At 37.4% G+C, this 26,605-nt stretch overlaps 1 protein-coding gene across 5 annotated transcripts in view; it reads right to left on the reverse strand.

Moving 5' to 3' along the window:
* Positions 1–26,605, reverse strand: part of ROBO1 (roundabout guidance receptor 1) — a 688,715-nt gene that overhangs the window by 239,200 nt on the left and 422,910 nt on the right. For all 5 annotated transcript variants that reach the window (XM_030954600.1, XM_030954625.1, XM_030954591.1 and 2 more), the window contains one exon: positions 12,452–12,778. In XM_030954600.1, the coding sequence (XP_030810460.1) occupies positions 12,452–12,778 (327 nt within the window). The remainder of the gene's footprint in view (positions 1–12,451; positions 12,779–26,605) is intronic.

Here is a 26,605-nt window from a genome sequence, read left to right on the forward strand (position 1 = left end):
AAAGGGGAAGAGGGGAGAAAAGTGAGGAGGTATGAAGCCATGAGGGACTGGCACCTTCTGCCACTGGGCAAGACTCTTCATTTTCTTACAAGATCCCAGCTTGAGATGATGAAGCTGAGTGCCCACAGGCTGAGGAATAAAAAAAACTTTACCTGCCTTGTGCTGTGCACACATCAAGACAATTTTAAACTAAATCTGCTGAGCAAGACTAGTGCATAACCAGCTCCTTTCAACTGTTTCCTGCTCTTTTGGTGGTCTATGGCTTTTACAAGATGCCATCAAGATGAATTACAGAAGACAGTAACTAAAGTCTGGTGAATAGTTAATGCTTTTGGATGCAGACCACAGACCAATTCAAACTTTCTGCTCTCCTCTTTAACTCTAAAGATACCACACAGAGCTTCATGCAATCTTGTGTATCAGTTCATTTCAATATACGAATACCTCAAGGAAACATTTAAAAAAACTAAACAAACACACACCCCAAAACTTTAAAATACACATTTCCTCATTTCCAAGGGAAGTAACATTTCCAATGAAAGAAAAGCTTATTTAAAGCTACTGCTTTTCCAATAACACTTCTCAAGTTGTCTTCTGCCTCTTCTGCTTTGCTTGAATTCAGTAAAGAATAACAGTATTTCTTCAAGACATTAATGTTTCTTAGGAAGCCTGAATAGTCTGAACAGCAAACTGCACACTCTACTTTCTCATCCTGTGCCTTCCCTTACTGTAATCTTAATTGAAAAATAACTAACAGTACTGAAATAAACTCTGGTGCTGATTTAACTTCCCAGAGCAGTATGAAAGCTTAAGTACAGCAAAATAAGCAGGGTTTTACCTACTGATTTACTTCATAGGCACAGATTTTTTACACCTTTTTCAAGCTGTAGCTGTGGTCAGGGTAGCACACATATATACAGTTTAATGGAGACAGAATCCCTGCATCTACAGTCACGGAATTACAGTCCTCATTGGCATTTCTATACTGTATGAGTTGACTCGTAGCCTCAGGTTAACTCTAAACATTTGCATTAATAAAACCACACTAGGTTGAGCAGAAGTCTCATGTATCCCAAGCTTTTGAAATCTGGAATAATCTGTGCAACTTTTCTGAGCCTGTTCCAACTTTCCAATGTCCTTTTTTGAGCACAAGTGGATTCAGTAATCATCTCACTGGTGAGTCACCTGTACCTTATCTCTGTACTTGTATTTCACAGCTCAATTAAAAATCTTCTTAGACTATCTAATGTGATTCCAGGTCCTGTTAAGCATCCCTCCCTTAACAGACTATGGTCCCATAATGCAAAACTTCTGAACATATACCTTTCATGTTCAGACATATGATGTGGCATTCCAATGCAAGCATATACTTGCCAGGCCATTCAGTTCAAGTATGGAGAGTGGACTTAGCTTTACCACTACTGGTTTTATCTAGGTTTTTTATCTTGTTTATCTTACTGTCTTATGTGCAAATCCTGCAAATTGTGACTGATGATTATTGGGTAAATGCATTTTGAATTATTCACATCTACTCCTTTCACCTCTATCTACCAACCCAGTGGGTCTGTGTATGTGTGTTTAGGGGAAAGGGTCACTGCTTGACTCTTTCCACAAAGTAGTCAGATAATTTGAAGAAAAGTAAGTCAATTTTTTACCATTAGTTTACACTGCTCTTCTATGGACAAGCTCTACTCACGCTCATCTAATCCCCTAGGAAGACTGGTTTAAATCAGGTTTCTTTTTTGTCATAATTGAAGTCAGGAAAAAATTAAGCTTACTTTCTTCTTTCCAGTAACAAAATATTTAAATGATGACAGCACACTGAAGGAGCAAAACCAGGGACTGTAACTGCTAATTACTGCTCCCATTTTCTACCCTCCTAACTTTGAAGCTCTGCATCTATTCCATGACATAGAGCAGAAATATGCATGAGTTGCAATTCTCCCTCTACAACAGGGATAACTAATTGACAGCCTGAAGGCTGAATCCAGCTCTGCAAGATGGTTTTTCTTGGATCCCACGATGGCCTAGAGCAAAGACTGCACATCATGTACTGTGCTAAACAATTTGCTTGGCCCACAGGAGAGCGGGAAAGAGAGAAAGGGAGTGAGGAGAAATAGGGTGTGGGAGGAACAAAAGAATGTGGGTGATGGCTGAGGGGCTGGAATAGAAGTGTAACAGTTCCAGCACTTCCCCACATTCCCAAGCTGCCTGTCCAGAGAGCAGCTTGTGTGGGGCAGAGCTGGAGCAAGCTGAGTCCTCCAGAGCATCTGCCCCAAACTGGGCTAAGCCAGAATGGGGACCTCAACCACACCAGGCTCTCGAGCTCACACATCTTTTGTGATGAGCTTTTCAGAAATAGTTTTTCAGAGATAGTTTTGCCACTATTACTACATAATCAGGGAAGACTGTGAGTAAACTGGTGCCCTAAAAACCCCTATAACAAACAGGGCAGCACCAATTCTGCATGGGGACTATAATCTCTCCAATGGGAAGTCACACTGCCAGAGCACAGAGTCTGCAAGTTCCTGGCCTGCACACAAATCTTCACATCCTCTATCACAGAACCACAGAATAAACTAGGTTGGAAAAGCCCTCTGAGATCATTAAGTCCAACCTGTGATCTAACATTACCTTATCAGCTAAACCATGGCACCGAGTGCCTCAGTGAGTCTGTGTAATAAAGCAAAGGGTCTAAATTTGAATTTAGACACCATCCCTGAGCATCAGTGAAATTAAAATCAATGACTCTCACCTGCTTCTGCAGGAGCAGTCCTAAGCCCAGCAGGAACACAGTAAACTGAAAGAAGAAAAACAAGTGTCCCTGTTTCCAGCATCTTCTAGAGCACCTACCCATTTCATTTTTTGGCCTTTGCTGTCTGGGCAGCAGAGGGTTAAAGACTCAATCATCTTGATATATTCATCTGAGCCATGAGCAGCTGGCAGGGAGAAAACAAAAAAATAAGGAGACCCACTGCCATAGGGAATCGGCAATACAGGCTCTAGAGGAATAAATCCAGGAAAAATGGAAAATTACAAGTTAGAGAAATCATTTTTTAGTCCAGCACCACCCAAAAGGGGTAATTTTTGGAACATTTCAAAGGGTTTCTAAAGTTATTTGTAGTTAGTGCTAAAAATTGCCATGAAACATTTCAATTAGTCCTTAAAACAGAGCAATGAAGAGCAGTCTTGTGAAGAACAAACAGAACTGCAAGAGAGTTCCCAATCTCTCCAGAGATGACAGATTTTTTGTGACCGTCTGAAATGAAGATTTTATTTCTTCCTGTCTCTGTTCTTCTGTCTAGAAAACAGCAACAGCAAGACCACCTTCATTCCCAAATATGGGCATATTTAAATATTATAAAATGCCTTTAAGAACTTCTTTTGAAACACCTCCTTATAAATAGAGGAGAGAGGATTTTCATGGTATTCTTGCAAAAGGAAAACAATGCGAAGGTGCTGGAACAGAAGTATCCCTTGATTCTCTTTCTTCTGTACAAACACAAAAATTTACTAAAGTGAGCTAACCTTTATGACTTTGTTTTCTACTTTGGGAAAATATTGTGACTATTTTTTGGTATGAAAACCTAATTACTTCAGTTACCATGTTAAAATGAAATAGTTTGCAATGCTTACCATTATGCCTTTTATTAATATCAAAGAATTGGTTCATCCCATTCTGAGTGAAAATCTCATATATTGAGATTTTTATTATATTTTACTAGCTAATTCCATGATGGCAGTTTTGAATATTTTAGTGGTCGCTTCTTCAGTAATTACTACTACAAGTCTAATATATTTTATTTCATGAAGAAACTTTGCTATCATATGAAGTATCTTGCCAAAAATGCCGTTTGATGCCTACTTATGAAAGGACAGACCTTTACACTGGATTTTATGTTTATTCAGAAAGTGAAACACAGCTAAGTTTTCACAAATTTTGAGGAAAACTTGATCTATTAAGAAACCAAAATCACAGGTGTTACAAAGACCAGTCTAGAAGACACCACTTAAAAAAAAAAATCTCAGTAAAGTTACTTTATCAGCGGAGCCTTTTCTGTTTTAAAACCACATCACACACTACACTAAAGAACTAATTCCACTAATAAAACTGGAGCCATACAAATTCTCTTCAGATAAAGATGTCTACAAGGGAGACTTGTAGTGTCTGATGAAAAATTTAAGAACAGCATGGTATTCAAGGAATCTGCTTAATTATTGCCATCTTCCTCTTGCAGGATTTTTTTGTATTCTGTATACTTTCAGGTGAAAAAAATCATTCATTTATTTTAAAATCAGAGAAAAGCCTGCAGGTTTTTTACAAAACAATCTATCAGAAGTATTATTGTTGAGTAAGGATAAGTCATTGAGCTGAAAACCAGACTTTTAACACTAACAGTTTCTGCCAGGAAAGCATTTACTAACAGGAATTGAGGAACAAAAGCAACCAAAAATGCCTTTGCATCTGGAAATGGTTACCAAAATGGGAACTATGTATAAAGTAGCCCAATCACATAACCCTAAGACTCTTTTTTTTCTTTTAAAAGCGAGTGTTACAAAAAATATTTGACACTTCCCCCTTTTTTTCCTTAAGCTCAAATATCTTAAACTTCGAAATTAATTCAAAACTAACAAACAAGATTTTTGTGCATGTTTTTTACCCTCCACCTTACTGTGACCTTTTGGAACTGAATTACATAGCATGTATATAGGTAAAAAATTAAATTTCAGTCTAGCCAGCTCTAACACCCAGCTCCTCTCCCCAGTCAATTTTGATAGCATAGAAGCACAAAGAAGCCCAGTTTAGAGAGTCCACATGTGTTTAATCTTTGATTAATTGAACAAAAACTAAGCGCCTCCAGACATATTTCTTTTAATCACAGGAAAGATATCTTTTCAGTTGCTCTGCTAGTAGGAGAGAGTCAGCAGATGTGTGCCTGGTCTAAAGGGAATTTCTGTTTCTCTGGAGAGCACAGTTTAAATAGGAGAGGAACAGACATATGCTGACTCTGCACTGCTGAACAGATGACGTAGAGAAGCATCTACCACCTCAGGGAGTGGGCCGGGGCAGTTTTCAAATTAAATTTCTTTCAAATTCAAAGCCATCAGCTGAAATCAATTTACATACAGGATGCAAGTCAAGTCAGACAGTTCTCATCAAAACAGCTCACAGACACAAAGATGCAAATCTGTCTTTGTCAGCAGTATGATCTCAAAGACAGGTTTTAACCTTATGACAGCAAAAAGGAAAAATAAAACTGAATTTATTCAAAATTTTAAACATGGCTGATATTTTTGTTTTCTGGGGAATGATAAATTAATATTTCATTAATATGGAGTATTTGCCAAATATTCTCAATTCATATACAAAATTTATTGGCACAATGCAAATTTATTTCCAAATATTAAATCAGAAGCAAGTCTTTAAGAACTTCAAAAAACTTTTTTTTTTTACGTGTCATACTGGGGAAAAAAGCATCAGAACAACCAATGTACTAGTCAGCATTTTACTTGTCTGACTTTATACTTCTGCCTACAGGCGTATGTCCTGTATCATCAGCTAGGAAATAGAAACACTTATAAAAATAGAAATGATCTTCACTTCATCTAGTTCTACCAAGATGTCTTGGGGGAGGAGGAGGAGGAAGAGGAGGGGAGGAGGTGGGGGAAGAAAGATCAAGAGTCTAAAGCAGAAATTGGGAGAAAATGTACTAGACACTTCTTAGATGAAAACACGACATAAAGACTCCCTTGGACCAGAGGAAGCTCACAACCAGGAAAAAAGAGGAGACAGCCAATGGTCCCAGTTTGTTTGATAACCTGCATTAAGGAGTTCCCTCTGAAACCTGCTCAACCCTTCCCAGTCCAGAGGCACACACACAGGCTGGAGAACTATTGAACAGCACATCACTTAATGCTACGGAAAGGGAGGAAAAACAAGCATCAGACACTGAAAACAAACTGTGGTATCAAAATGTCTTTTTCCTTCTTCATGCAATTAGGATATCTGCCTTCATGTGCATTTACACTTGATGTTAAGAGTTCAAATTGTCTTCCACAGGCTTCTGAATACCAAAACTGAGGAGAGCTTTGGTATCCATTCACTATGTTAGCTGGATTTGGGAAAAAACACTTAAATACTTGTCTCAGGCTCATGCTTGATATAGTAGAACCCTTCAGAACCTGAACAATTACAATTCAATTTTTTTCTTTGAAACTTAACAACTTGATGACAAAACGTGCAAAGGAAAGCGCTCACCTCATTTGAAGAGCCAGATTCCCCAGTTTTGGTTCAAGGTTTCAGATAATCTTTTACCCATCAGAGCTGCCATTCCACAAAAAGACTGGCACCACATTGTTTGATTTATGAACTCACTGAGCTGCACAGCAATTTCTGGCAAGACTATAAAACGTCTAATTTTGCTTAATCATCCATCCCAGCATGGCTGCTGTAACATCCTAAATTGCTCATCAGCTTAAGAATAATCTGTTTATTCACAGTATCACAATCCATCAAGAACTGTACTACTAACTTCCTCTGTTCTGCATAGTTTTTGGGAAAATACAGACATGCAAAAACAGTTTTCAGGCAAAGTGTGCATTATTTTGCCCTGATCTTGGCAGGAGTAGATAGGGATTGAATAGGAACCTTTAATTTATGTGCTCTGTTTTCACAGTGTTTGAAAGTCTTATGTAATACCATCCATGAAAGATTTTCATTTTTTAAGCTTCATTGTAATTCACTGACAGTAACACTCACCTGTGAACTGTTTTGATATAGAATTAGCTATAATGCTCAAATATGTTGACACACATCTGCAATCACAGTCCTCTTAGTCTGCTTCCAAAATCTAGTGAATCTTAGCACTTCAGGTGCACTACAGAAGAGGCTTCCAAACATCCCCACAGAACAACCAAACCCTAAAATATGAATCTCATGATTTTGAAGACTTTTAAGAACTAACCTTACAAATTTCCAAATACATACGAGTTGCATTTTAGATAATAAACATGGAAAATTCCTTTAATAATAGACTTAGACATAAAGAATTTAGTTCTGCCATACCAAACATACAAACTAAGAGGTAGAAGCATATTTAAGCCATAGCTTTTCCAGTCAAGCCTCACTGCTTTAGTTTTACCTAGATTGTTTTTTGGTCGTTGTTGTTGTTGTTTTTCTTAAAAATCTCAAGGGGTTTTGTTTTTCTTAAATCTGTACATAAGTTTATTCCTTAATGCATACATTAACCTTGTAACCCCATCTACAGCATGCACAGCCAGTAATTCTATTGTTTTATCATTTATTTCATGAGTGCAGACAAAGACTCAAAGCAGACAGACCTTTTGTGATACCTTAAAACCAACCAAACACTTGAAACAAAGCCCTGACTTTTGTGAGACTTTGCCAAATAAAACTGTAAACAACATAAACAGCACATGCTTGCCATGCATATGGGTGCCTCAAATGAGGGAAGTTCTGATATGTATCCAAAATGTTTTATTTGTTGTCATGCAGCTGAAGAAGGGAGTTATTTGTCCCACTCTCTTAACATGCCAATGATTACACATAAGGTCCATTTATACAAACTTATTGTTTTAATTTTGACAATATTGCATGATTTGCAGGTAATACTACAATTAATAACTCAGGAAGGCTGTATATTGCCTATAATTAATGCAAAGTGAGAAAGAATTTGCAGCTAATTGAGCAGCTCATATTCTGCATAACAGGAGAATGAACAACAGAGATGTCATCACTGATCTTCAGACTCTATAATCTTAAAACTGTAACAAAGCATTTTTAGAACCAAAGCCATCATCTAGTATGCACTGGAAATTATGTTATGACGATGACAAAGCTACACATGAAAGAATCATGCCAAATACCCTGGTCATAAATATACCCCTTCTCTAAAAACTGACTCTGACAAGGCAAGGTGTGAGGGGAAAGAACTTGTGGCAAAAGAGAAGTAAGTTTGTCTCAGAGAAATATGATTTGAAAAACAGATTTGCAGAGTCCCTGACTAGCAAATATAAACAACTTCATTTGCATTTGTTTTTTTCTTAACAGCCCGAAAAATCTTTAGAGTGGAGAAAGGAAGATGAATATACCCTTGCAGCTATTGTTGCCACTCTCAAGATGAGTAGGCTTCTACAAAATTGTTACTTAAAAGACATCCACAAGATCCAGAGATAAAATTTTCCTCAAAATGGAATAACATTTAAAAAAAATTAAAATATGAAACAAATTATTGCAGACCAGTAACTGAATTTGGTCTTAATCACGTGGATCCATTCACCAGACAATCCTGAGAGATTCACAACATGTGAAGCAGCTTGCAGCCACTTTCCAGTCTGCTAATGCACTCTTTCAAAACTGCTTCTATTTCCCTACTAGTGAAAAACGACTTTGTTTTCCAACTGTGTATGTGATAGCCAAAACAGTCTTCAGCCTTTACTCTGAGGATGAAGTATGATTCCACTTTCTTCTGCCACCTGTAAAAGCTGACATTTATAGAGAGAATTACCCGGCTTCGTTTTGACAAGGACATGCCCTTTCCACGTTCTTTAGGACCTTTCACCACCGGAGAGCGTGTCACTGGTAGGCAGTAATCCAAAACCAGTTACATTCCTCCAAAACAAAACATGGAGCTAATTTAAGTAGGTCTCCAGTGATCAAAAGGCTGAGTTCAGGAAGTCAGGAAGAGGGAGGGAAACAGACTTGGAGCAGCCTCAGTCTGGAGGATGCCTCCAGCCTGATTATCCCATCGCTCAGCCCTTCTGGGCTACACTGTAGAGACTGCATGCTTCTGCAAATCAGCTCTGAACACATACAGCCAGTCTCCATTCCAAAAAGTTGTGGAAATGGGATTTCAAATACAGATGAAGCCAGTCAACTTAAAAAAAATAAATCCCCCAGTTAAACAGGATCACTTGTTTGACTGACTTGTGATTCACATTTCATGCAAATTTATCTCCTTCTCATTTATCACAGATCTAAATTATAAAGAAAATGTCAAGTAATACTGAATTACAAAGCTTCTTTGCACAGGGCTGTGCAACAGAGAGTAGTTTTACTCGTCTCCAACATGTCTGAAAGATTTTAATTCCTGATTTTAATTCAAGTGGCTGGCTAAAGAACATGTTTGGCAGATTTAGGATACACTCTTCACTAGCAAGAGGATCACTCTAGTTTTAAGGATTTTTAGGGGATGGGGCATGGTTTCAAAGAAATAACCAAAGAAACTTAAGCAAATACAGCTGCACAAATATTTTATACAAAATAAAATAGGATTATGGAGAAGATACAACAAATCCTTAACGCTGTGAGTAGACACACGACACCTTCAAACATTCTGGAAGGGTCACAAGAGCCATAGATTGAATAAGAGGTTTATTTAATTCAATTTGCTGATAATAAACGTTATTTAGGTCATGTTCAATGGTATTAATTCAGGACTAACACAATCATCACTTAGATATATATCAGTGGAAGAAAATGCAGCATCCTCTGGATTAAATGACATGCAAATGTCAGTCAAGTCACCAAGGAGAGGCAGATGACTATAAAGTGACAAAGCAGAGAGAAAAGCAGATGGAAAACCATCTTCAATTCTGATTTAAGTCACTACTCCCCTGTGGTAAACAAATCTAAAGCTGCTCTGAAAGTTCTTAAAATACACAGGTATTTAAAAAAAGATAAAACAGCTTTTAATACAGTGCAATCTTCTGAAATCTGTAGCTTTGAAATCCCCTGATATTTTCCTTCTTTGCAACTGTGGAATCTAAGCACAGAGTGCTTAAGGAAGATATCCACCTGACTACACAGGCAACAAATTCTTTTTGTGGACTAACCTCGAAAGATGAGCATGGGAACTGCTTAAAAAGTTGAAAAATAATTGCATGAAAGCGTAACAGACATGAAAACTTTCTTTAGTATTAACCTGAATCTAAAGTGTACAACATCCATTGGAAAGTGAAGGAACTTTGTCTAACAATGTGTAACTGTATGAGAAGATGGAAGGAAAGTGATAAACTTCCCATCATGTTGTAAAACAAACTGGTGCAGACATGAGCTGCCTCTTCCAGTCAAGAGTTTGCAGATAAACTGCAAAACATGATGCTGTTTCCTGTTTCACAAAAGGTTTCTGGTTAAAATTGTAGCATCAAAGCATATAATGAGTACTCTTAATCACCTTCTGTACTTTGTGGAAAGTAGAAACCAAACAAAGGCGATTTGACTCTGCAAACATACAAAAATTAAACCAGAACATAAGGATTTCTAAACAAGCAACTGTGTATGACTAGAGGCATACAAATGTAAATGCTCTGGGGCTCAGTACAGGTGTACTGAGAACTAAACAGAGCAGTTTGCTGATTTGCAGCAATCCGCTGTGAGCGCAGCTCCAGCTTATAATGATGATAGCATTACACCTATAATGCAGAGCTTTTTAATTAATGCAAATTTATTCCACCTTCAACTCTTTCCTTGTTCCTCACCTTTTCTGTGCTATTTAAAGTGGTTTGGTGCTATTGCACTGTCACATCGCTACCTCTCTACTAAAATAATAACCTCTACTGTTAAAATTCGTTGTCTATGATGTCCTGGTATGCAACTGAAACTGTATATCATTATACCTACAAATCTTATTTATGAATATAGATTGCGACTTTTCTTTACAGCATTGTTGCTGGTTATTTTTTGATAAAAGCCCTTGATACAAGGGCTAGTGAGTTCCACTTTGAGGAGGATTAACCATTTAATGCTACATTATTGTTAAATGGTATAAATTTCCACACTTTAAGGAAGTCTTTTTTTTGTCTCAAGGGTTGGCTGAAGCTCTTAAAAAATATGTGGCAATATCAATATTTTGCATTCAGACCGTGTTGGTAAGACTCTATATTACAATCACATGAAAACTATTTGAGCCAGGGGTGACAAAACACATTCAATAGCTATGTACCAGTTGAACTGATGCATGCACAGTGCATCAATCCCTCAAGTCCACTTCTTGTTTCTGGTTTCTGATGAGAAGTTGTGGAAGACACAGAAGCACTGTGTGCACTTCACACATCCCTTCAAGGTACATCACAAACCAAAAGAACATGAAATAAGCACAGAACATTAAAACCCTTCTAAGAACCAACGTGAAGTGCTATAAATGAAACAGCAATTAGATATAAATCAAGATCTCAACCATTAATGCCCACTCAAAATTACACTTACGAGATACTAGATACAGCATTTGGGAGTAACAGGTATGATTAAAACAGGTTACACATTTACTGGATAAGCATACTTCCAGCTACCCAGACACTGATTACTTTCATCACTAAAGTGGTTAACAAGGAAACAGCATGATCTTAATCATGTACATCTATGCTGTTGTATGTGAAGCTTGAGATCTTTCTGGTGTAGTTACAAAAGTCCTTGGGATTGTCTTGAATGTGAGAGACCAGACAGAGGGCTCAAGCAAATGCGCAAATTTATAGTCCATTCCCTTGGCCTGCTGTGAGACTTATGAAAATCTACAAACCCTTCTTCTAAAACTATACACCAATGGTGGCACTTAACCTATCTAAGAGATAGGAGCCTCTTCAGAGCTCCTTAACAACATGAATCATTCAGTCAACAGAGATCAGTGTTTCCAGAGTGACTCACCCAGTTCTGTGCTGCTCTTCAACAGGATACCAGGTGAATTGCTACACATTACAAAGGAAGCCTATAAAAGCCACTTCAAAATAGATATCTAACTTTGAATTGCAAGGCTTCCTCTCATACTTTAGTACCCCCAAAATTGATTTTTTTTTGACCTATGCTTGGCCCTCCACACGAATGCTTAGACCACTTTAATGTACACTCTCTTCCTCTACAACAAGTAGAGTTTAAAGGATATACAGGAAGAGATAAGCATTACAAAGTGATGTGAACATACTTGACTGCTCCTTCCGTTGGCCACTACTTAAAACCAGAGAGATAACTTTGTAAGCCAGTTCTTTTAGAGAAAAAAAATATTAATTTTGTGTTTCTAAATCTGCCATTCCTCTTTCCATTGCTTATTTGTGCAACAACAACTACCCTGTTAGATCAAATCCTGGCTATCCTGCCTCTTATTACACATTGTAAATTGCATGGTTATCTGGAGAGGAAAAAACATGTATAAATTGAAACTAAGTATACAAAATCTTACAAAAATAAAGCAGTCATAATTTCACAGACGCATAAAAGTAGCATAAAAACGCACAAAATCATCTGAATTTCTCCAGTGATATGATACATCTCCTGACTCCCCTTCTATTTTCCTATCTCTGTATAAATAATAATTAACCGTGTAACTCCTTCATTGCTTTCAAGTCACTGCCTCAGAGGCAGCTCACACTTTTTTCTATCTTCAAATAACATCAAAGCAAGCGGCTGTTCCCAAAGGGGGGAGGAGGGAAATGCACTTACTTGCCACCTCCAGCGATGCATTATGACTCACAGCTTCCCCCAGGTAATTCCTGGCCACACACACATAGACCCCTTCGTCCGGCCGGCTCTTGCGCCCGTGCACGATGCGCAGGAAAAATAAAGATCCGCTGGGCAGCAGCATCCGGTGGGAGCGCGGGTCATCCTTGTCCGTTTCCACCCTTTCACCCCCCTTGTACCACTCGATGGTGGGGGTGGGCCTTCCCTCTGCTTTGCAGTTCAGAGTGGCTGGTTCTCCTTTGGAAACAATCAAGTCCGAGGGGTGTTCCACGATGCGAGGTGGGAAATCCTCCTGTCGAAGACGGGAACCTGCAAAGTAAAAAAACCAAAGTTTTCTTAGGAAATCACTGCCAGGTACAGTCACGGTGTTTTGCAAAACAGCTACTTAACCATCACTTCACAGCACAGCATTTGACAAGAGCAGCTATTAACATCCTAAAGTACACAAAGAAAACCTTAGTGCACTTCACCATGTGCAAGGTTCTCCCAAGTGATTATGTTCAAAAGCATTTTTTCAAGAGGGGACCTAATACTAGTGAACAGCCAGATTCCTAAATCACATCAATCTTTACATGAATCTGTTCATGTATAAATGTATACGTACATGCATATGCACATCTAGAACTACAAAAACTAGTCCTGCAGACACTCCACAGAGATCAGACCACCTCAACCAGCAGAACTGGTACTTCTAATTCATAACCCATAGCCAACCTCATGCAACCTTCTGGAAGGGCCATTAATTCATGCAATGTCTACTGAGTAACTCTAACATTTCCAGTGCCCACAGAGTTGTTTTATTCCACTTGTACTATCATTGCTGAAGTTCCATATTAAGCAGTGCCATAGAAGTATAAATGCATGGAGAGCCTGAATGCTTCTTATGTCTCCTGCATCAGGGAAAATTTTCACTTTATAAAATTCTAGATGTCTCCAATCTAGAAAAAACTGAGACAAGAGTATCCAGCATTAAAGAAAAAGTTACAAGCAAATAAGATACTTTCCTAGACAAGGTACTTCTAAACAAGATGCTCTTTTAGAAAAGCATTCAAATTCACACTATTTAAAAATTCAAGCTGATAACTTGCATAAAGAAAAAAAAAACAAGAAAGAAAAACCAAACCCAAAAAACCCAAGCAAACAAAAAGAAAACACAAAACAAAAGATAAAAAAAACTAAAAAAAAAAGGCCCAAAACCCAAAAAAAACCAAACAAACAACCCCAGTAATAGTATGCATAGATGTATACCACAGACAAATATGATAAGCTACCAGGTACCAAAGAATTCCAAACTGGCAATAAACACCTATCAAAACTTTCAAGGTTTTAAAATGTTGACTAAAATTCAAATTATTGTTTTCCTTATTTTCCTCTTTCTTGAAGCACAACTTTGCCACGGATAAAAAATTAGTCTCTTGGGTCACTAATTCCTGATTATTAAAATCTCAGATGCCAAGATTCTTTATTAACATTAATAACACGGGGTTTGAACAGCTGCGAAGCACCAGAAACACAAGATCTATTCACTGCAGGTTAATAGACCATAAACTGATGTGGAAACAGGGAAAGGAGACAAGAGGAGGAGACGTCCAAGGATTGCTGTATTAAATATATGCTAAATATGTCATATAGGCGTATATATTTTTATATATATATATAAAATAAAACTATCCTAAAATGTAACATTTTCATTTCATTTCACACTTTCTTCACCTCAAGATAATTAAATGTTCAACTAATCAGCTAGCACTACCACACACTCAATCTGTCAGTACAACCAGGCTACATTGAAATACATTTACATTCTGTATGCAGCAAAACAGGGTAGTTTTACATGAACATTACTAATCATTAAACTGATCACAAAACATTTCAAATAGCAATAAACCTCTTCTTCAGGTAAGGTTTGGGCAGAAAAAACAGAGGCCAGGGAGCTTCCAAACCCTTCTGCTAGCCCAAGCAGCCCAAGCCTGCATATCACAACAAAGACAAATTTTAAGCAGCACCTCCAAGAGGTTGGGCACAGGTCAAACCCAGTGAAAGGAGAGCTACGAGCACAAGAAAATTGTGCCAACCAGCACTGGTGTTTTGCAGCAGCTAAAAAAGCCTCTAAGAGACTTCTGTGTTCCCTGAGAACACATCTCAGTCACTGCAAAGCTGCATCTGTGTCTACTCATCCCAAACTTTTACACAGCTTTTGTGAAAAGAATACTTCTGCCCTCACAAGTGTGTTGGCCAATTTCAAATCCCTCTTTCCAAGGTAAAAATGCCTAGAGAGGGATTAAAAACCTTATATTTTTACTCGCTTCCTATGTAATTCCCAAGGAAAGGCGTTGAAACAAAGGATTACAGAGCTAAAATCAATTGCTCTTAAGATGCTCTGGAAAAATAAAAAGCCAATTTCAATGTAAGATGTTTAAAAGGCAGTTAAGAAGCCTTTTAAAAACCAAAGTTTTGACATATGCTAGTATGGACTGTGTTTGTATTTTCACAGGCAATTCTAGCTAGCCAGCACACAATACAGTACAAGCCTCCTATTGTTTCTGTCAGCCTGTCCCAGACCACAAATAAATGAAATACCATTTTCAGATATATTGTATGCAAGCTCTCCTCACTGACATTTAACTGGCTGTACATGTACTTCAAGCACTGTACAGAATGAAAGCATGAAGACTGACCTCTAAACTTTCTTGAAAACTGAGACTCAAAACCCTAGGCGGGGAAAAAAATCCTTCAGGATCATCCAGGAATGCTCATATATATTTTTATCTTTGCTGGATAATATTGGCGAAGATAAATAACAGAAATGTCTATTTTTATTTTTTTTAATCTTAGCATTTTATAAAGTAACATTCCTCTAGCAAATTTCATAGTACTGCTTAGATCAGAAAAGGATAAAAGTTGCATTAGTTGACTGGCACATGGTGAGTAGTAAGCACAGATTTAGTGACAATGGCCTGAGGGGTATAATGGCCTTGACAACCAAGTTATAATCTTTCTGCATATCTACACTTTTTCTTTTTTGTTAATCTTCCTTTTCTTTCAGCTAGTTATTTAAGCTGCATTTACGTTTTATTGAGAAGAAGCAGCTTCAATTATCAACATAAATCTTAAGAGTGGGCACCAATCCTATAATTTTCCTGTCAAAAATCCTTCCCAGAAGATGTTTGCTTAAAAAAAAAAAAGAAAGAAGAAACTCCAAAAGCTGAGCACCTAATACATACTGGATCTGCCATTAAATACACAACAGAGCTGCTATTTATATTCCCCAAAGATGACAGCACTGGGTTATAGGAACTAACCAACTTGTGTTCTCTGCTTTTATTACAATTCAAGTCTTTCATAAAAAGTCAATTGGATACCACCAATTAAAGTACCCCATACTAATTATTTCATGCTGCTGCTTAAAAGAACAATTATATGAAATAATGTTTCCAGTTTCTGGAAACTGTTGTGCTGCACCACAACAATTTTTACAAGAATTCAAACAATGACATAAACAGATGTGAAGGTTCAAAGAAAACTTGCATTAGATAAATGACAAACTTGTAGAAGCCAAGATTTGCCTTTATTTCCTTAAAACATCCTGTTGGTAGCATATTAAAAGAAAACTTATTGATAAACAGCAGGGAGTGTATTTAAATATGAAAGCTGCTGATATCAGGGGTTAAAACACTGTGTACCCCCTGTGTACAAACACATTCTCCTTCAGAGGAAAACGAAAAGTTTGTGCTATTGGCATAAACTGCATCAGTCCATCTAAACCTGAGCTCAGATGGAAATGGAAAACCTCATCTCCCAAGATCTATATATCTAAAGAGTAATGTTTCGTAAGTCTTATAAAATCCTGTGTGACAGACTATCCTTGGCCAAATTCCTAAGGGCCAGTATACTCTTGGCCCTGTTTCTTTTCCATTCCACAAATACTGCATTTAACGTTGATTTTCAGAGCACAAGAAACTTGCTCTTTTTTTCTCGTTACTGAAACCCTATGTAAGATCTGAGAAACTGATTGAAACCTAACTGCTATCAAAGTTATTAGTAAAATGCTAACAAACAAAACCACAAGTTAAAAAGCAATGTTAGGAGATCCTTGCAAACAATTATACTTCATCAGATCATAAGAGCTCCCCCAATTCCCCAGGGTTTCCAGTAGTAACTTAACCTCTTTCAGAAAGATTTTCAGAAAGAGGAGGGGAGTATCTTTATAGTTTTATATAAGTTGACTGGAAAGATGCTCCATAAGTTTCTCGCTCTAGTGGTTAGAAATCTTTTCCTAATCCTCAGGTTAAACACACCCCCAAATGGTAAATACCTTGTTCTTCCTGTGCTGGAAGTGCCCTATAATTCAGATTCTCCACAAACTTCTTGGACTTCTATGCCTTTGACATGCAAATTGCAACCTTTTCTTTTTTTACCAGCCTCTTGGATTCTGTGTTGTTGCTGCTCTTAGAAGTCATAAAACTAATTTCATCTGGTTTTCCCCTCATAAGATTTGTTCACCTTTTCCTTGTCTCCAATTCTAGTTTATCCTTTTTGAAGATGGAAGACCCAAACCATACACACTTCAGAGGCAAGCAGACTCTGAGTACTATTTCAAGCACACACTGCAAAACAATATCACATCGTGCTACAGGGCAAAAATAACTAAAGGATAAATCAAAGTATTTTTCTGAAAGTGGTTTTTCTGCCTCTATACCTGTAGCTAACCTAACCTATTGAGTTTGCTTTGTTGCACACAGAACAAATAATCTTCAAGGAAAAACAACAGAACTAGGAAGATCCACTGAGATTTTATCCCATTCATTTTCTTTCTCTCAACTTCTCCATTCTTTTAATATTCCTACTCTTTGTATACTACTCTTGTGCAGCTTCAATAAAACACCTGATTTCCTGAGCTTTGTAGTCTACAAGAACTGCATATTGAAAAGCTATTATTTTGACATGTCCAGGTTTATAGTCATCCTTCCATAACCAAAGACATGAAGTAATTAATGAAAACAGTAATGCTGTGCCTATTTGGATTCTCCCAAAATACCTATATCAGAACAGAAATCTCATTGTCTAATTCTACTTTGCTATAAATCAAAAGAGTAAAAACTGCATTTAACTGATATTTCTGTAACACTGATTGGAGAATAGCACTGGTCTCACTTTGGACTGAGGAAATGTGCCTTTGACACAGAGTTTTATTTACAAAAGCTGTTCATTTCTAATACCTGAACATTAAACATAGATTCTAGAAAAACAAAGTTACACTTTTCACCTAAATCCTGCCATTACTTTGCACAGTCATAGCTCCTTTAAAAAGATGCCACCTTTGTAAACAAAAATGTTTCCCGGCAAGTGAGGGAGTATTTGTACACTAAGGAGGAAAAGGCATAGCTGGAATGTTACAGCACTGCCACATCAGCTGATTAATGCCCACCTGGGACTGCAGGTTTATTGAAATGCATTTCAAGACATGGTAAATGGTTCCAAACACTCATCTGGGAATAGGTCCAGTTCTTTTCAATAGATACCATAAAATGTGACAAGCAGGGCTCTCACTTTGGATCAGCAGAACCTGCAGTCATCCTATGTCTTCCCAATGAAGAGAAACACTCTATTTCTTTTTCTGAGAACACAGTGGAAAACAGGTGAGAAAGATGTAAATAAAAAGAAAAGCCCTAAACACTACCTGATCACTCCCACCACAAAACCACAGTGATGTTCCTTGAAAAATAAGTTGTTCTTATTTCAGTTTACATCACCATGTCAAGGAATCCTTTTGTTTCCCTCCTCTAATCGCTACTGAAATTTCACTGATAGATGAAATTATTAACAGATTTTTCTTTTAATTATTTCTCCTACTAAGGGATATCTTTTGTGTAAGCAAAATAATTTGCCTTAAAAACAAAATCTGATTACAAAATGTGGGCCATGGCTTTTAAAATAAATCTGTAGACATCCACAAAACATTTTCCCATTCAAAAGACAGCACCAAAAAACACTTCAAGGTTAAGACACCATGAATTACAATTGCATTTCTGTCATAGCTACCACACTATCAGGAGATGTCAGAAACCAGTAATTTACTGTACACTTATGGGAAAAAAAAAACTAGGGTAATGACAGAGTGCCTGGAGTTTTAAGCCACGTCTGTCTGTCTCTTTGAAATAAGAGATTAAATGGGAGCTGTACTAAAAATGCCTCAAATCCAGACTGATCTCGTGCCTGGCTCTTACACTGAGAGATGTAACCCAAACACTGGAAGCTACAGACATTCAATTTACACAATATTCATGACCTGGTCAACTGAACAGGAGTTAGTTGAAGTATTGTAGCAATAAACTAAATAAATAAAGGAGAAAAATAATTTTTAAAAAAGTTTCTATATCATGGCTGTAAATGGTTTGCTTCTGTTCTTCAGCAGTACTTCTGGACATATGCAATTAGGTCAGAAAAAGCCATGAGTTCTAAGCAAAAAAATCTTCTGGAAAGCTGTACATTATCCTATAGTTATTTAAATACTCTGCCTAGTGGGAATAGGGAAAAAATGGCAAATACTGCATTGCTCAGATATTAACACTGAGTCTCCATTTTAGTTTCTAAAGACATATTTCCCAGGAGGTGCTAAGAAAGACTTGCTCTCTGAAATAATCACTTTTAACAAAGAAGCCCAAAGTGGCAACAGTAAGAGTCATGCTTTAAACCAAAATTAAATTCAACTCTTCCAAACTGCTCTTGAACAAACCACTTATTTTCAAGAGACTCAGCTTTACACTCAATCTTTGTTGCATGAACACATGCTACTGCTTTGTGCTGCAGTTAGCATAAATAAGTCCTGACCTGGTTATTCATTAAATTAGCTAGAATATAAATTTAAAATACTAATATTTATATTGCACCGTGTAAGAGGCTGACATTTGCATAAAACCCCAGGCAATAGCTAATGTTCCCAGCATAAGAAATTGGTCAGTTTTATTTTTTCTTTTCCCTCAGTTGTGCTTCCTGGTAAGATATTTATCTCATCTGATTTTGGTGGATACTGTAATAGTCTGAGATGTCAGTATCTAGGGCACTCACTTTTAGAAACTAAAACTCCTTCAACAAAAACAACAACATCCCACACCAAACTGTTAAGCTGGGAATAGTATTTTCCCTTAAGGGAAGCATTAATAAAATTACAGAAATACTTTCATTAATAATGCAAAATCAACTATGACCCAGTCAGCAACTCCACTACACTCAAAAACAAAAACAAGCACAATGGTAATAAAGTCTATTTCATTATTTCTTTTTGTCTCTGAAAGGGCTAGAATAATGCTGGGAGATATTTTCTACACTGGGATGTAGAAGTGCACTAGGACAAGACTGAGAATGGCTGAGCTGTATCTGAAGGCAAGCTCCTCTTTGGAAATTTGGGTGTTTCAAGCTGGCATTGACCACACCAAAGTGCAGGGTGAGTGAAGCAGTGGGGTCAGGCAGGTACACAAAGAGTGTGACAGTGGGAGCTGCACAGGCCCTGGGATGGCTGTCAAGAGCATGAGGAAAAGAAGTGGCAAAGGATTATGGAAAGGATGCAAATGTTAAGTAGAGCTGAAGTAAAGAGCAACTGGAAGACCACTTGGGAAACAGATACTTTAACTGCATTATATAATAGATAAGGTATTATATAACTATATAAGGTATACTGATGCAGGAAGTTTTTACCTTACCTGTAGGTTTGTTTGTCTCTAATCAGTGTCAAAAGTTTCACCTATATTGTGGCACAATAACAGCACATTAGGCTATTTTATTCCAAAGCTTAATCTACAAAGACTTATTATTAAAAATCTAAAAAATATCCCTTTGGGTGATCAAATTAATTCACAAAAATAGATCTAAATATATTCATCATTTTGGGGTTATTCTTTTTTAAAATCACAAAACAAACACAATGCTTTCTCTTTATAATATTTCAGATGGGTTGCCCCCACATTCTTCCAGACTTTTCAAAGTCACCTCCTACCATGCTTCTCAACTAATTTCCACTTCCAGATTTCAGTGTGAGATTAAATCTGATATTGATCAGCTACAATGTTCAGATGTCTGAGATGCTGAGAGAAGGAAAAAAAGATCCTGATTTCTGCAGGGCTATTGGGAAGCCAGAGAAACAGCAACTCTCAGTAGGACCAGTGTTTTCCTCGGCTGTGTAAGGGAACATTCCTCAACTCGGAGGCGACACAAGGATTGTAACTCCACAGTCAATAGCACTCCCAGGGTGTGCCTGGGCCCATTTTGGTACATCTCATACAACTGATACTGCCACTTTTTTTTTTCTTGTTCCCAAACTGGATTTAAACAGAAATATGATAATTCAAAATACCTGTCCAAAATCGTACTTTTTAAGATTGCAAATCTGTTTCAGGTGCAAGGGGGAATCAAACATCAAAACTGCCCTCATGAATCCAAATGTTAGGTGTTTACAGGAGATATATGCCACTTCAGAAATAAGTTTGAATTTAAATATTCGGTGGTTAATTAATTTAGAAATTATTAACAAGGGGAAAAAATAATTATTATTAAGCAATTTAGTTTCCCTGTTCTTGTTATTATTTTAATGGCCTAAAAATTTGAACTAAAACAGCTTTCTTTCATTCCATTTAATACATTTGACTTCTTGTACGACATTAAGTTTGGACAATTACAAAAAGCCCAGATATTCTGAATTACTAGTTGCTACTCACATAACAAGACTGGCATGTTTTTGTTGCCTATAGAAGGACGAAACTTTAAATCCAAATTTAAAAAAAAAGCCTGAATTAGTTTTGTACATTTACATAAAATGTACAGATCAGTAAAAATTTAACTATTTTATCACAGTTTAAAAAATTTAAATCAAATAACCTCTTCCTGAAAACTTGTCCATCCCTACCATTTTTTGAATACATACTTTTATTCAAATATAAAGCTAAGTAAATGAACACAAAAAGCACGAAAGGTAACATGCTTTTAGGGAAAAGTAATAAATATCTCCTCCCAACTTACTCTACAATCAACATGATATTCACTGCAGGATGACTGAAGATATTCTTTCATTCCTACTTTCCCCAACATAAAGATTGGTCAAAACAGCAAAGTTTCACCTAAAGTAAACTTCTATCCATCAATGCCATAAAAATAATATTTTGCTGAGAAACACTGCAAAGTTTTCCCTTTGACTGTGTTTGAATTTCTTGTCACCCAAGAGGCCAGCAAATAACAGAAACACAGAACCTTTTGGGTTGGAAAAGACCTCCGAGATCATCAAGTCCACCTTACGAATGATCTCCACCTTGTCAACCAGAACATGGCACTGAGCTCCACGGCCACTCTTTCCTTAAACACCTCCAGAGACACTGACTCCATCATCCCCCTGGGCAGCCCATTCCAATGTTCAACAGAGATTTCAGTGAAGAAATTCCCCCTGATGTCCAGCCTGAACCTACATGGGTGCAACTTGAGTGTGCCCCCTTGTCCTGTCCTTTGTAACCTGGGAGAAGAGACCAACCCCCACCTGGCTGAAACAAGGTCTCCCCTTGCTCCTTTTCTCCAGGCTAAACACCCAAGCTCCCTCAGCTGCTCCTCCTCAGACTTGTGCTCCAGACCCTTCCCCAGCTCTGTTCCCTTCTCTGTGAGCACAGAATAAATCCCAGCACACCAATTTCTTTCTTTTTTTGAGGGATGCAAAACTGAACACAGCACTCAAGGTTGTGACCTCACCGATGCAAAGTACAAGAGGAGTCCACTGGGTTTGTTTTTTTTGTTCCTTCCAAGGCTTGTTTGGTCCCAAAAATCAAACAGAGAAATCTGAAATCTTCCACATGGCCAATTTTTTGGCCATTGTTCCTACCTACACCTTTGCAAAAAGAACAATTCTGCAATGCTCAGCTGAATCCAACGGCAGGAGAATGGCATTAAACACAGAAAGCCAAATTCCAGGGCTTCCTTAAATGTACAAAAGTATGGGCCCAGAAGATTCATGCACTGAGCTTTCTTCCCATGAAGAACCATTATCATCCTGAGGTCTGAAGTCCTACCCCACAGCATGACTGCTGAAAACCTAGTGAGAAATTATCAAAAACGTCAACCAGCATCTCTGCCACCCCTATACCTTTCCAGCTGGATTTTAGTTCTGGTTGTGTGAAAATGGTACAACCACCTGAATACACCACAGAGAAAACTTCATTCAGTGGCTAAAACCAGGCCTCTAAATCAAATTGACAGGGAAAAGCCACATACTTATCAAGCTGTTTCTGGTGAAAGAAATAGTAAAAAGAAATACTATCAGATTATTTTCCTGAATATTCATAGTAGATTCTTCAGAAAACTTGTGGCTAATAGCCTGGGTGCTCAGTAGCCTGAAGTGTATTTAAACATGTAAAACAAAGCTTTTGAGATGCTCTATATGATAGGCACACTTAAGTAAGATATTTAAATAACACCAGTTTTCAGCAAGTTATTGACATTTTCAAGACAAAGTACCAAACCACAATTTCAGGGATAGTTGTCTGAAGTCATTTATACTTTAAAGAAAACAAAATATTTGAAATGGCCTTTTAAAGGATTAGCAACAAATCCCTACAGGAATGCAGCCCACCTCAGTCAATTTTCAACCTTAAAAGCAAATTTTGACATATCCAGAACATTAATGAGGACAATGTTTATGCCTTACATAGCATGCTAAGTGTGAGAACTCTACAGATAAAAATGCTGTTGAATGTACACTGAAGCTCATAATTGAATGTAAAAAGAAGTTGAAAACTAACAGTAGCTTATGGTTGTTGATGATAAGATTTAAAGAAATGAAGAACAGTTTTAAAAGTAAGATAAAAAGTTAAAAAATTTTTTTTCATTAAAACAACAACATCAACAAAACAAATATTTTTATTATTTTATAAAAGCTAGCTTAATGACTAGCTTTTCAATAGCTATTCAAGGAGTTCTGGTGAAAGGATCAGTACTGAGAAACACAGATCAATATTCAGTGGTCATAAATGGAAAAAGGAAGGAGAAGGGAGAGGTAAGAGAAAAATAGTGCTCCACAACCACAAGGCTGAGTCAAAAGTAGAGAGGAATATTCAAGGATGGGAAAAGACAAAACCTCAAGAGCTCCATAGAGCTGTGCAAGAAAGAAAAAAACTAAGTGAAAATGAGAAGAATGGAGCTGTGTGATTTGAGAAGACTTTAATGCATAATATCACATCAACACATGCAAGCAGGCAGAGCTTTGTGTGGTTTACACATATAAATGCAAATGCTGACAAAGCCTCCAAAATTTTAAAGGAGAATAGCTGTTTGAAAAGAAGGGAAAAAATTATTATTTTTATTATTACTTCAAGCAACAATCACCATGACAGGGGCGAGGGTTCAAGCAGCAAAGAAAAATACGTTATTGCCAGAAATGAATAAACCTCAGCGGAATCTGAGAGCCCAGACACTTTCTTTTTTTCAGCTTTATCAATAGCTCTGGTAGAAGAGATTACTTCTCTGCATCAAGCTTGTTTCACTAGTTAAGATGTCCCCACACAGAGAGGCAAGTGGAAAAAAACCAGCAGCAGCCACCTACAAAAACATTAGATTAAAAGAATTCAACTAAGTATGCGCCATCAGCTCAGGAAAGACAGTCAGTCTTATTCTGCAGTCTGGAAGACTCTAAGGTATGATTATATATTGGAGTTTCCCTTCCAACAAATTAAATTGTAATTTACAAGGATGTAGAAATACCAAAAAAAAAAAAAAAGCTACTTATATTCATATAAAGAAACAAATTTTGTCTTAGGTACATGTATATCTGCTTAGGATTAAGGTAATACTTCCATTGTGCAGAGAAGCTACCTGTTCACTAAATTGGTAATAAACTGGCAAAGAACTCCTATGGGAGAACTCCTTTCTCCCATGGCTACTCTATGGGGAATTTGGTCAGCGCCTCCTGAGAGGTGGAAGTTGGTTGGGACCTTTACTGCCAACATGTAACACAAAAATCACTACAAACTCACACGGCTCAAGCAGCTACACCCAGCACTGCTACAGCACTGTCCAACACTGGTGGGCAGGTGGGTACAAGGAACTTGAGGATTTGTTTGTTTTTATCCTTGCAAAGCACAATCCAACGTTTTAAGCACCCTTTCTGCAATTGGGTTTTCAAGGCTAAACTACTTTATTTTTTTTGTATCATGATTATAATTACAACATAGTTTCCAAATGCTAAAAGGCAACCGGTACACAGACTTTTCCACTTTGTGTAAAGAGCTATTTGAAACAAAACCCTAAATTAAGGCTTCCTGAAAGGCTGAAAGCCTTCAGTGGGACTAATTAGACAGAACCACTAGGCCTTGAGGCTCACAGCTGCTCACCAGTACGCTCTGCAAAGACTGAGAATTAAACACATGGTTAGGGGTTTAAATTGATTAACGGGCATCAGTTGTTCCTCCTCTACAGGTAAAGCCCTAATATCAATCTTTTTATTTTCTAATATACCATTATATGACTAATTAGTAGGCATTATGGCACATCTATCAGTTTAAATGAATTTTTAATGACAATTAATCTGCCCTTTTTAAAAATTCTTACTTTAAATAAATGGGAAATTCTCCCCTAGTGTTTTGATTAAAAACAAAAGCTAAGCAGTACTAAAAAAAAAGTCAATTAAAAATGAATGGATTTTTTAGTGAAAGACTGTACTGCAAATTGTCAGTCCTCTGCATGTTACACAGGAATTCTACTCTTAATTTGTTCTGTAATTTTGTGGTTGCTTCAAGTATTTATAAACTGGTATATCTGCATTAGGAACACCACACTGGAACAGTTACAAACTGTTTACTTTACAAACAGAAGGACTTTACAAACAGAAGTGAATTGTAAGTCATCAAGATACAAAGGACAGATTAGACAGTATTTGATTCTTCACAAGGACTGTGGTAAACCACTCACTATCAAGACTACCAGGCAGGAAACACCAGGGAAGGACTTGGAAATCTTTATTTCCATCAACTGCATCAATCTGCCAACACAGCACACAATCATCTCTGAGAAACATTTTCATCAAGGGAGAAACTAATTCATCAACTTTGAAAAGAATGATCCAACAAAACATAAATGAAGAAGAAATCAGTGCTTAAGACTTAGGAAGAAGGGAAGCAAAAGGTCTCAAAAATACATCAGCCCAAATCCCATAGTTTATCATTGCGCTTCAAGGATAGCTCAAAGCTCTCACAAAAGACTGTGTGCCACTCAACCCCATGTCTTCTTTCAGCTCAAGAGTGATGTGGTGAAAAGCCACTCCATGTCCTCTAGTGATAATACCCCTAAGAGAAACCACTTTATGCAAACACCAGGTGCATGGCCTTGACAGTATTTTTTTTAAAGTATCTATATATGAATAAATAAAAAATTGAGATTTTCTATTAGGTACATGTAACGCCTACAGAGTGCAGAGGAAAGACAAAATGACTCATTATAAAATATTTTTTTAACATTCTAAGCAGAAAATTATGCAGAATTAGCCTGCTTGGTGTGAAACTGCCTAACCAAGCCAAAATCAAATATCTCATTTCTTCATGCCTTGTCACTTTAGTAATGGTAAATTAGTCACTTCCTTCCATCTGGAATGAGCAGTCCACAGCCTTCAGGTGTCTTTGGGGTGTTAAGCCCTTTCCTTCAAAACCAGACAAGAATACTTATTCCCAAGAAGGATCTGAGAAAGGTGATGAGAGGGCTATTTGTATCACCAATTACAGAAGTCCAGCAAATGGGAAGTTTCTCCTCCAAGGGCATTGATCAATTTTACATAAGGCAACTAAAAACACCAATTCTAGAAGAAAGCAGTTGTGACTTGTCTTCAAATCCCAATCTGGTAGGTCTGAGACTGTTACAGAAGGTGTTAGTGGATGGAATGTCCTCAAGACCATTAGAAACATAAGCAGGCACATGGGAAATGTGAAGCTCAAGGGCAGCCTGGGCTGCAGTGACCATGAAATTGTGGAGGCTGAGATCCTTGGGACAGCAAGGAGGGTAAGAAGTGCACTCACTGCCCTGGTCTTCAGGACAAAAGAGGGTCTCTCCAAGAATCTCCTTGGTAGAGTGCCATGGGTTAGAGCCTTGGTGGGAAGAGAGGGAGCTGGAAGACACTCA

This window comes from Camarhynchus parvulus, chromosome 1 (assembly GCF_901933205.1).
Source record: "Camarhynchus parvulus chromosome 1, STF_HiC, whole genome shotgun sequence".
NCBI lineage: Eukaryota > Metazoa > Chordata > Aves > Passeriformes > Thraupidae > Camarhynchus > Camarhynchus parvulus.